This window comes from Diplotaxodon limnothrissa, linkage group LG15 (genome assembly GCF_057381915.1).
Source record: "Diplotaxodon limnothrissa isolate DT_005_m linkage group LG15, D_limnothrissa_male_GT1.1, whole genome shotgun sequence".
Classification (NCBI taxonomy): domain Eukaryota; kingdom Metazoa; phylum Chordata; class Actinopteri; order Cichliformes; family Cichlidae; genus Diplotaxodon; species Diplotaxodon limnothrissa.
In genome coordinates, this window is record NC_140610.1 from 21356262 (window position 1) to 21368801 (window position 12540).

Here is a 12540-nt window from a genome sequence, read left to right on the forward strand (position 1 = left end):
CCCAGTAACCGGCTTGATTTCTATTGCTTTTTACTGCCTGTGCATAGCTTCCACCAGGCTGCAGTCTGTATTTATTTCCTTATTTATTCTTTGCTGCTCTTCCCCACTTTGCGTGTCTGTGTTTTGGACTCTCTCTTAATTTGCTGTCCCAGAAGTGCCTAATTTTCCCTCCTCGTATCAGCTTTTGTTTCATTTCTGTCATCTCGCCTGTCAGTCTGTGTCTCTGCTGTAGCTTCAATGCTGTCTAACGCTGCGGCTTTATTTACTAAACTCCCATAGGGCTTTGCGGCAGGTTCAGGTGAACAAACAGCACCTGAGTCTCCAGCTTCCCTGCCAATATGAAACTGTATTTGATGTGTGTTATTTGATCAGCTGGCAGGTCCTAGAGGTTTGAGTCTCACTTTAATAAAGTGTGGCCTCTTCTTGGGTTAGAGGTATTTTTGTGTAATCAAGATTGAAACCACAGGAAAAACAATACAGATGCCAGTTTGCCTCAAAGGTGCACGAACCGGAGAAAGCTGCAGAGGAAGGACGAGTTCAGTTATCCGCAGAGAGCGATGCTCAAACAGAAAGATGTGTACCAGAGCAGGGAAACAAAACAGCAATTTAAACGGGCGTCCTTTGGCCTCCAAGATAACCGAGCCAGAGTAAAAGAAAACATTCATAACCTTTGAGAATCAATCACAGGCCAGTGGATGACTTTTTTCATGTGAATGTGAAGAATTTTCTATTGTAGTGCCAGAAGTATAATTTTCATCTCTTTTGGCTGCACAGAGGAATGTTTCTGGCCTTGAATGAGGCTTGTTTCTCTGTGGTTGCTTTGTTCTCTGCCAGTTTGTATTTATGTGGGCTGAAGTGGGACCCGGTTTGATCCCGTCCCAGACTATACTTCAGATCCCCCACCCCCTCTTGCTTTTGGCTCCATAAAACCCAAAGTAAAAAGCCTGGGAGCTGCCAGCTGGATGAATCTATCGGGGTTCACACCCCATCACTGTGTCTGCGTCTGAACTGTACCAACCTTTGATTTGCATCCTGAAACACGAAACCTTACATCCATCTAGACTGCAGTTGTGCTCTTTGAAAAGGCAGCCAAGTAGAGTTGGGACTGGATGTTTAATGTCTAACTCGTGGGTTTTTCCTGAGTGAGATTCAACCACTATCCTCACCAGTACACAGAACACAAGAGAAGAAATCCTCTTTACCATGTGGAGCCAGTGTTTCCTCTTAGCATGACGTGCCAAATACTGAGCCACGAAGAGAGTCTGCCAGGTTTTATCATCCCACATTTCTCCAAGTTCCTGCTTGCTGGTTTTAGCAAGTGAAATGAAACATTTTATCAGCTAAAAACAGAAAAGAACAGCCTTTATGGGCATTTTTTTAAACGATTCTGTATTCTTGTAAATGTCTTTTTAAAAAAAAAAGAAGAAGAAGAAAAACAAAACCACGTCGGCTATTTTGAACAGGCAATTGGTGTGAGACAATTCCTAATTTATACTCAATTTATAAAAGGGAAAACAAAACAGCCAGGCACTGTCACACGGGATACTTTTACAAGTATCTGGGTTCTTTAGTTATTTCAGCACGTTACAGGAAAAGCTGTAAATGGTTCATCCATTGGGGACTATTTTCAGTGGTGGATTAATACGCGTTTGGACCACTGGGTTCCAACCAGGGAGCACTTTGCAGGTATTTCTCAAAACAGCAAATAGTTACTCAAATGAAGGTAGCTAGGGAGATACATCCGCCACTGTTCAGTGGCGGATGTATCTCTTTTGGTCATTAGTTCTGGTTAATTATGATTTGGTAAAATTAATAGATAAATGGTTAAAAATTCCATATTTTGCCCTCTATGTGGTAGCAAACTTGACTAACTCTATAAAAAGAAACAAACCAAAGCCTGGGTTGGTCACCAGTCGGAGGCAGTAGATCTGCAAACAGCTTCAGGAAGGAAGCAGGAATCTGCACCAGCATCCAGTCCGAAAGTGGCCAGCAAGCTCCAACACATCTGGGCCGATGTGTTTAAAAAAAGAGCCTTAGTCAGAATTAGAAGTCTGTTTTTCTTCCTGTCCGGCTCCAATGCAGCCGTGTTGGCCAGAGAAGATGTAATTGGGTGTCAGTGATCAAAGTGTGCCCGGGATCTTTGTGTTTTGGAGCTGAAGTGAGCGATGGTCATTTTTAACAACCAAAGGGAAGTAAACAAGCAAATAAAAGAGAAAGTTCAAATACTTCTGAAGCTTTAATATCAGCACTGTCGGTTTTGGTCTTTATTGAAAGTAAACCATTAACACTTCTATAGCCAGCAGGAAGGAACTTGTATTTTTGTGTGCTGGAAACAAGTCTCAGACTCCTGGCTCATCGGATCCTGCGATGGTTTTACGAAGCTTTACCTTCGTTAAGCTGTTGATGTTGCTACAGTTTGGAAAGACACAGGAATGCATAAAACTAACGTCTCACTTGGGGTTAAAGGTCGCGGTCACCCTCTTCATGTTTGTTCACCTGGCTTCTTTGGGAGCCCTTCTTCATTTTTCTGAAGATACGCCGAGTTTAAGCACTGCTGGATTTAGATAGTAACAGAATTGGTTCGGACATGTTTAGCGGTGACCTCAACCTCAGAGCCCACCTGACACTTCCACAGACCATTGTTGCTGCTTGGGAATGGCTCTTTAACTGCTTTTTACTTTAGTGCTGTGTTTCTCTCTCTGCTCGCTGCTCTAGTTTAATGAGATCTGAGGTTTTTGTCTAATGCTTCTCACAACTCGCTCTCTTTTCTTTCCTCCTTTCTGCTTAGGCTGGTCTGTGGGAAATGAAGTGATAATGACTGGAGAAGCTGCTGGGTAATGGTCACCGGGGTCTCTGGTCTGCTGTCGATTCAGTTTGACTTAAAGCATTTCCAAGTGCACTCACTATGTGTAGTTGTCGTCACTGATAATTGATATCAGAGATCTTCCGAACCGTCTCCCAGCAGCTTCTGTCGCAGATGATTTTTGGTTAATCACAAGCTGCACATAAGCGATGCTAATTCGTGTCTTGCTGCTCTTTGTCTTTCTGCTGTGTGGCTCATGAACATCTAGCAGGATTTAACTCGTACACTGGAAACTCATCAGGAGTTGTAGGAACAGGAGAAGTCTACAAGGACCTGAGAGACAAATGGACGAGGAGGTGAGCTCTGTTTTATTAATTTTTTTCTTTCTTTGCCACTTTTAGTCATGGGTGGTTGTCTCTGTTGTAGCAGTCTACATCCATTTTGCCTTAAACTACAGATAATTTGGGTTTAAGTGCCTTTAAAAATGAATTATTCCTAATGACCAGCAGGGGGCAACTCCTCTCGCTCTAAAAAGAAAAGACACCTACTTCTCCCTTGACTTAATGTCTCAGTAAACGCTCCCCTGGTGAGTTTATGGTCTCGGTTACTATTTTTGAGTCATTAAATAAAAAAGGATGTTTATTTTGTAAATGATCATCTTTATTTTGGAGGGAAAAGTCAAGTTGGTACTCAACTATAATAAACCTGCATTATTTCTTCTAGTAAGTTTCTGGTTTTAATCTTAATTTTGCAGTCAAGAGCAGGAGAACTCGATCCCCAGCGATGCTCCGGAGAGTCTGACCTTCAAGGAGCGCCAGCGCCTCTTCTCTCAGGGGAAGGAGGTTTCCAACAAGGTCAAGGCTTCTCGCAAACTCATGGAGCTGGAGAACGAGCTCAACACCAAGCAGTAGACCTGAGCCTTTCACCTCCCAGCGCCACCTTAACGCCGACGCCACCGTGATAAGGTGCTCCTGGGGGACAAAAACATCGAGAGAGAGAGCCGGCGCTTGCTCCCCCTGACACTGACCGTCGCCGCCCGTTTGTTTTCCCCTCTCTCTCTTTTTGCTTTGACTTAAATCATCGAATAACTGGACCACTCTTTTTTTTTTCTTTTTTTTTTCTTTTTGACGTAGCGATATCAGCAGAAGAGATTTTTATGGCTTAAAAATCTGCTTCCCCTTCGTGTTAAAACCTGTTAAAGATGTATAATGATAAAGCACTGTAAAAAAGTTTTAATTATATCTAGTGAGAGTCCGAGAATCACATGACAGAAAGGGGATATATTTTTGTTTGTAAATTTTTTTTTTTAAATTTTTTTTTGGGGGGGGGCGGTAGAGAGAGGTTTATTCTCTTTTTTTTCATAGCTAAGTGAAATTTGAACAGTTTTACAGTTTTATTTTATGCTCTATTTTCTGTATCATGTTGTTTTTCAATCTTTTAATCCCTCCTTGCCAGCAGGAACGCCCAACGTTGAGCTCCACACCTTTTTATTTTATTTTTTTATTTTGTTTTTTAATTAAATTCTCAGCGAGTGGAAACACTGTTATTTCATTCTATAGCGAAAAGGTGTGGGACATCTTTTTTTTTTTTTTTTTTTTTCTTCTGTGATTTTGTTTTAGAAAAACTCTGAAAAGGTTCTTCGGGAAGGATCTTTTAAGTGCACAACGTTACTGTAAATACTCGGGTCCACTCACTCTTTTACTACTGTAGAAATCTGCCAGGAAACTTAAAAAAAAAAAAAAAAAATCTGCAAAACTAATGTGATTTAACAGCCCTCCTCTTCGCTGCCACCAGAGTCACATTTTTACGTGTTTCTCCCCTTCCTGACTTCTACTTTTATTTCCTTTTAACCAGAGTAGTCGTGTGAGATGAATTTTTCGCCCTAAATTCAAGTCAGAAAAAGGAACTTGTTTTGTTCACCCACAATGTGATTAATGTTGGTTTTCACAGTAATATTAATATTGACAATAATATAACAAAAAGGAAAAAAAATGCAGCTACTCTTTAAGTGCTTGTTTGCTTTACAGATATTTATTTCAAACCTTGTGGAAAAACTTGCACAACGACTTGTTTTATTATTAAATATGTATCTGCAAACTGTTCTGAGATTACATTCGGGAACTCTGTGGTGATAAGAATAACAATAATATTAATAATCTGTGGGTTTTTTCTGCTTTAGAGACAGAAGTGTTCTGTTTTTACACCAGCTGTAGTCGGAGGGAGCCAGGTGTTTCACAACATGACCCAATTGTACAAATATACACAACGCAACACAACACACAAGTGCAGTCTCAAAAACTCACTCACCGCCACTGCTGATGTAGAAATGAAGCGCACTTCAAACCCCCTCCCCCAAACTTGTGATGTTTCAGATGTATCTCTCTCTCCCTCTCCTGCAGTTTGTTTGTTTGACTCCATCCTGTGTCGACTTATATATTTTTTCTCAACAGGAGCCTCTGATAAGACATGACGAGTTAAAGACGCTGTTATAATAACTGACCTGTAAAAACACTACAAGATGCTCCCCACACATACAAACAAACAAACACAGCAACAACACCAACTTCTCCTTTTTAGGTTTCAAAATGAACTGAATCATTTAAATGGTTTCATGTTTAGCCTTTTGTAAATCATTAATAAATACAGATTTTTCAACAGTGTGGACTGGAAGCGTGGTCTTTTGTCACTGCGTTTAAAATCGACATATGGTTAGAAACAATTCAATTAAGACTATTACTTAACTAGTTAGGGTGTTATGTAGCCTTCACAGCCTATTTGTGTATTTATACGGTCACTTTTTGGGTACATCAGCACTTTGTATAGATAGCTTGTCTTTAATCCTTTCTATTTATAAAAGCCAGTGGTACTACATTCAAATGGAATATGAACTGGCGGTGAAACGGTGCTGGGGCATTTCGGGTGTATTTAATCTGGGACAAGTGCTCTGATTTTGGAAGTTGTGTTTGATAAACTATTATTATTATTATTATGTGTTACTACCGGTAAATGGACTAGTTCTTATATAGCGCTTTTCCACTCTTCTGAGCACTCAAAGCACTCAACTTGTGCATTCACCCATTCACACCCATTCGCACAAGCACAACTGACATTCACACACATTCATACTCCGATGAATGCATCGGAGAGCAATTTCGGGTTAGTATCTTGCCCAAGGATATTTGGCATGCAGACTAGGGGAAGCCGGGAATCGAACCACCAACCTTCCGATCAGTAGATGACCTGCTCTACCACCTGAGCTACATACCCACCGGTATTTTAAGTTGTCATTAAAATGTGTAAAGGTTAACAAAGTTAATACTGTGGCAGATCGTCACTCTTCGGAACTCGCTGAAGAATCCTGACGTTTTAAAGATTTTTCTTTTCGGTTTTGCTGATAATGCATGTACACCTACTGGCGCACGTTTAAAAAAAACTTATATGTAAATCGGCCTGCTTATTTTAACGCGTAATCAACTATAGCATAAAAATTGAAGTTCAACTTCGGAGATGATAGGGTAACTCTGGGAGAGCTCTTCAGAACTCGCCCGGGAATTCTACAGTCATTGGAATCGACACGTTTTTAAAATGTCTTTGCTGTTTATGCGTTTTGCTTTTCGATATTAGTGTAAGGATTGGTACACAGAACTTAGCAGCTGAATCGGCGTTCTTTATTTTCCAATACATGAACAAATATAAATCTAAACCCACCATCATTACATTTGGGAACTCTGTGGTGATAAGAATAATAATACCATCATATCACCACCAAAAGCAAAACTAATCAATAACGCTCAGCAACATTACACTTCCTGTTTCCTATCATCTTTAGGTGGAAACTAGCGAGCTAACTCTGTTAACTTCTTACTGTTAAATAAATAAAAAATCCGTTTTCATGGATACCTGGATTTCAAACTTAATTTTGCTAATGACGTCAGGCTTAAAGACCGGAAAAACACGTCTCTGTGTAGAGATTATGAGCGACAGGAGTAAATACGTTTAATATGATCATCTTTGTTTGTTGAAATATATTATGAAAACATGTAACTTTTTTACCGCGTTTGTAACAGAAAACGAACATGGCGACGGTTTATTTCTGTAACGTTAACCCGCGCCAGTGTCCTCTCTCTGGAGATCTATTTAGAAATATGACACAGAATACACACAGAACATTATCAGTACGACCGTGCCGGTATACACAGGCTTTATGACTAAGTCTTTTTTCCCGGGTTCCTAGATGTCAGGATGGCCGAGCGGTCTAAGGCGCTGCGTTCAGGTCGCAGTCTCCCCTGGAGGCGTGGGTTCGAATCCCACTTCTGACAGTATTTTTTTCTTTTCTTCCTTCCTTCCCATCATCGCCACAAAATGTTTTCATTACTGTTCTTATCATCAATTTTCACAACGTGATCACTCCAAACTAATTACATTTATTATTGGCTGCAGTTGTGGACTTAAATATACTCATGAAAATAATAACGGGATGTACTGTACTTTGTGGTATAATGCCACTTTTATGTAAAATATACTATTTAAAGATAAATGTACATCTCTTTCAGCTGCATTTATTTCTTTGACTCTTTTTGGACAGAAAAAGAAAGTTTGTTCCTAGCAGCACTGCCTCATTGAGGAGCTTATAAAAAAGAAATCTTGGCTTGACAGCACCATCAAGTGGAACATGTGTGCAGGTCATAAATTTTTTTTTTAAAAAAACCCTAAATTCCTTAAACACACAAGTGACTGATTGCTGACTAAGACAACAAACAACGTGAGACCAAAAGAACAATCAGTAAAGATTTTATTTTTCACAATGTTGCCTTGACTCAAAACGTATTTAAAATATAAAAAGAAAAGTGTCAGAAGTGCTGACAAGGTAGTGACAATATTTTGTCTTAATCAGGCAATTACTTTTTATTTTAAGTTTTAGATATTTGAAAGTATGTGAAATTTAATAACAAAAATATCTTTTGGTACTATATGTTTAGTCAAAATGATCAGAAACAGAAATTAGAACCAATATAATATTTTTCACACAAACAGCTGTTTAACATAAAGAACTGTTTAAATTCCTTAAACATCCACAAAATTTTTGTGAACAAGCCCAAACTTATTCTGAGTGACATCGTCCCCTCACATCCCCCAGTGGACTCGAGCTTCACAAGAACCTTCCTCTTCTGGCCCACACTGCTCCTCACTGTGAAGGACCTGGGAATGAGCTCTAAAGGGGCTTTGCTCCAGGAACCTGAAAGTGCCAGAGGTTAAGCACAAAAAATGTGATATTTATCTCACAAATCCACACACATTTCATTGTTCTTTCATTCATTTATTCACCGACTAAAGCACAACTGATATATACTACACTAAGAATACTGAATCGATTCTAAGTCATTAAAAAAACATATCAAAGGACTAAATATGTGCTTATTTTGATCACTTCTAATACACTTTCAGTCAGATTTTAAATTATAAAGCATACCTGAGTCCTAGCATGACATCCACATAGCTGGCATGTCCAGCATCCACCAGCTCCTTGGCAACATGGACACCATCTACAAGAATGTCCACCTTCCAGTGTGTGTTTGACACAAACTCTATGAAGAAGATCTGGAGGTTCTTCCCATACAAACATTGCTGGAAGAAGACCACCGCCTCATCAGGCCACTGATCATCCAATCCAGCTGGCTTCACACCTCTCAGGATGCAGGAATAAGTGACCTTTGGGAGGGTTGTTATCTTGTCTGGAAGGTCATCCAGCTCAACTGACACTTTGTTTGTTACAAGAAGAAAATCCTCTAGAGACACACAGAAGTCAGAAGGCGTCTTAACTGCAGCAGCAAAGCCAGAATATAATTTGTCCATTTGAACTGGAGCAAAGGCAAGCCGCTGAGGAGGGCTGGTCTCCACGGTTGGTCCTTTTTCAGTGCCTCCATTGTGCTGCAGTGACACAACTTGATGCAACATGAGAAACAGTTTGTTTATGATTATTTCAACCATCCAGAGGCTATCCGCTTCAGAATAACGCACAAAAATCAACTTGACTTCTTTGCCTATCAAGGGTTTCAGAGTTTCACACCAGTGTCTGTGATCATCGTCCTTCTCAGTGAACCCAAGACTGTTCATCTTGCACAGCACTGCAAGGTTTGGGAATTTCAACAGGTCACTACACTGCTGTCGAATTGAACCAATTGGGATTTCCACTGTTATTCCGTGATCCACCAGGAAAACATTGACATTTTCATCACTCAGGTGCTGAACTATGGCTCTGTGCCACTTGTTGTGACTCTGGACTTGAACTAAGCACTTGAGGCCTTGTTTGATATCCTCTCTTGCTACCATCTTGCACTTGACCAGGCTATCTGCAATGTGACTTTCCAATGCAGTGAGACAGTCACTGGTCCTAAGAAGTCTTACATAAAAGCAGCCATTACTCTGGACCGACAAAAGCATTCCATTCTCTGAGTCTCTGGCTTGAATAGATGGGGTAAGGGATGCATTTCCAAATCTCTTTGTCGTCTTACTCTTGCTACTCTTGCCTCTTATCCTGTGATACCTGTGAATTTTCATCCTCATCGGCACTAACACCTTAACAGATGGTGGTTTAGGCGTGAATGTTTCACCTTTGACAGTAGCCATCTTTCTTTCAGACCTTATTTCATTCTTGCATGCTTCATCTCTTTGGTTATTCTGTTTGTGGGACCTCAATTTCTCATTAGCTTCAGAATTAGGAGACTCATCCTCCCTTTCAGTTACAGGTCCTGCATTAAGGCCCACTTCTCCATCAAGAACCTTAATCTTTATGTCCCACTTGGTTCCACATTGCTCTATGAACTCAACCATCAGTGGCTTCTCCATTACTGCATCAGTGAAAGCCACATCATTTCTGAATGTGCTTGGATCCAGCAGCGAGCATGGTATACTGAATCTCGGATGTGACAGATGCTCCTTTGGTATAGAGAAGATCTTTTTCTTCTCAACGACTGCCGAGTTTCCATAGTCCACAAACTCAACTTTGAAACACGAATTGCCTGCAAAGTTCTTCACAACTGAACGATAAAGGGCACCGTCCTCCTCAAACTCAGCCAAAACAATGTCATTGATTCTTAAGGTTGTAGGCATCTTCAAGGATTCTCTGAGGGTACCTGAGTTGAGAGCTTCACCCATTTTCAAGATTGCAGGTTCATCCTCTGACAGCTGAAGAAAAAAGCTGTAAATGGAGTCTGTGTGGGAAACAAAACACTTTGCCCTAAAGCCTGCACATATCTTCTTGTCAGGCAGCAGTTGGGGTATTTCTTTTGCCTCTTTCTGTTGGGCTTGCTTCTGTTCCTGTCTTTGTTGTTTCACTTGATTGTTCTGCGATTTCACAGAGGCCCGGGTGTTCAATGTGCCCTCATTCTGTGTTCTCACTCTTGTGTTCTTGCTTTGAGTTCTCCCACCAACAAGGCTTTTTGTGTTTTCTTTCTTTTTAGTACCTCTGTGGACAGTGGACAATGTCGAAAGATTTGAATACACGCTAGGATGACTCTTGCTTTTTAACGAAGACTTTGTGTTTCGTTTGCAGGAGGTTTTCTGTTTTCTGTTGATCATCTCAAATCTAACAGCAGTCTTGGGTTTACATGAAAGACTGAGAATGAGCTCCTTCAACTTCTCATTGATGTTCATGTCTCCATCAAATAATTCGACATCAAATGAACCATCTTCATTCTTTCCAAGTATGACAGCTTTCACTTGCTTGTTGAGGACTGCACTACTGAGCCACTCCTTAACATCTGCATACACATCTTTCTTGGACACTGAATGGAGACAACATCTCACGGCTTGCATGGGGGTGTACAACAAATCTGATGAGTCTCTCGGGATGAACATGACTTTGGTCTTCTCTGATATGCTTGTGTTTCCATAGTCCACAAAAAACACACTGAAATGCAGAGGTGAATGAATAGGATGCACTACACCGCGGTACCACTTGCCATCAAAGTATTTTGCCAGGCACAGTTTGCTTACAACAGCTCTTGTAACAACTTGCATCATGTGTTTACTCTCCTCTGAGATTTTCTTCTCAAGCTCAACAATAATGTCAGTGTTTCTTTCAAGATGGCAGTAGACCTCCCACTGACTGTTAACGTAGGTGACATACATTTGTTCCTCATTTCCTGGGTGTAGATCATGTGAAGAGTAGATAAAAGATTCCGGAAACGCTGCTTGCTGTTGCCTTGTTGACGCAGTCACTCGTGTTGCCAGACCTTGTTCTGTGAACGTATCTGTCACACTCTGCTGGGTTTGGCTGTTGTAGAGATCAACAACATTGCACAGCCCCTTGTTTTTCACATATAACTGGGAGACAACTTTACATTTTAGAGCTCCAGTGCTGCTGAAGACAAAATCTTTCAGCAACCTACAGCCTTCTGGACTCCAATTCCCAGAGTTCTTAGGGTCAGCAGGTTCAATTAAGTTGTAAAGGCTGCACCTGAAAGCTTGTTCTTCCAAATAAAGAAATTCTGGCATTATTGCTTGAAGAATGTGTTCACTGACTTGGACAGTATTCCCATAATCAACCAACGTTACTGTGACATTGTCTCTCTGTTTTGCAGTGATTAAGGCCCTGTACCATCGTCCATCTTGAGGTGACTTGGCAATGCAGCATGAATCTCCTGACTCTAGGGGAACCCAATGAGTTGAATAATACTGCTGAAGTTTATCCATCAGTTCTTCCAAAGCTGGAACCATGTCTTGAGGCTGGCACCAGAAATCTGATGGAGAGCTGATATAAGAGCAGTTCACAGTCAACTCACACCCAGGCTTGATATTTAACAGCTTGATGCTAGCAAGAAGTTGAGCTTTCTCAGGTTCATTCTCAGGTTCATTATTCGATGCATTCTCTTCTTCCTTAAAAATCTTCCATTGCTCCTTATCCTCAGCGATGTTTGTTTTCACATTACTTTGGAGGCACCTTGTCTTTTCTGTCCTTTTTTGGTCCAAGTGCCCTTTCGGAATGTATTCAGCCTGCTTGGAAGAGACCAGGAGCTCAGTAATACTCTGATTGTTGCCACTTCCCATCTCAAAAAGGTCAACAACAAATTTGTTTTTTCTCATTTGTACGACATGGATTAGCAAGGCTTTGTTTGACACAGCTCTTCTGAAGAAATCAGAGGCTGAACTTGTCCAGATGTCTTCAACAGGAAAAACATTCGAAAGAGTACAACAAATGGCAAATGCCGCCTTGCAGGCAAATGACTCAGGAATATTCTTGATCAGCATGTGTGGCACTTTCTCAGTGTTCCCAAAATCGATGAACAAAACTTCAGCTCCGTGCTTAAGAGTGTCTGTCACTACACCCCTGTAAAAATGCATGTCTCCCTCATAAACCGCACAGCACAGTGTTCCAAGCTTAGGATTTAACAGTACGTCTTCATCCAGCTTCACGTGTTCTGCCATCTTTGACATCATTTCTTCAAACTCCTCATTGCGTTTTTGTGTTCTAATCCAGAAATGGTTTGGATTTTGGACATGTTCAACATAGCCCACAAACACGGAGTCTACCTGCACCTCTTCTACCTTCAGCGTTTGCCCCAGTGTTTCGCCCATGATTGTTTCATGGTACAAGAAGCCACCCTGTTCTTCAGCCTCAGAAACGGACTCAACCTTCATGACTGGACACTTTCTGACAGGCTCCGGCTCTTCCACACCTTCATCTTCAGCACTAATTATAGTGACACAGTACAGGTGGTGTTCTTCATCGTATCTAG

At 40.9% G+C, this 12540-nt stretch overlaps 2 protein-coding genes and 1 non-coding gene across 14 annotated transcripts in view; 2 read left to right on the forward strand and 1 right to left on the reverse strand.

Moving 5' to 3' along the window:
* afdna (afadin, adherens junction formation factor a) overlaps positions 1 to 5454 on the forward strand; it is a 119475-nt gene extending 114021 nt beyond the window's left edge. For 8 of the 12 annotated variants that reach the window (XM_085371824.1, XM_085371830.1, XM_085371833.1 and 5 more), the window contains 2 exons: positions 3072 to 3159; positions 3558 to 5454. In XM_085371824.1, the coding sequence (XP_085227950.1) occupies positions 3072 to 3159; positions 3558 to 3714 (245 nt within the window). In that variant the 3' untranslated portion in view covers positions 3715 to 5454. The remainder of the gene's footprint in view (positions 1 to 3071; positions 3160 to 3557) is intronic. The other 4 variants (XM_085371825.1, XM_085371832.1, XM_085371834.1 and 1 more) reach the window with 1 other exon arrangement.
* Positions 5455 to 7039: 1585 nt separating this feature from the next.
* Positions 7040 to 7122, forward strand: trnal-cag (transfer RNA leucine (anticodon CAG)). The gene has a single exon. It is a non-coding gene; the product is annotated as a tRNA-Leu (tRNA).
* Positions 7123 to 7927: 805 nt separating this feature from the next.
* tdrd15 (tudor domain containing 15) overlaps positions 7928 to 12540 on the reverse strand; it is a 7113-nt gene continuing 2500 nt past the window's right edge. The window contains exons 2-3 of the mRNA XM_085371837.1: positions 8274 to 12540; positions 7928 to 8039 (exon numbers count right to left, since the gene is read on the reverse strand). The exon at positions 8274 to 12540 is cut by the window's right edge and continues 1190 nt beyond it. Of these exons, the coding sequence (XP_085227963.1) occupies positions 7928 to 8039; positions 8274 to 12540 (4379 nt within the window). The remainder of the gene's footprint in view (positions 8040 to 8273) is intronic.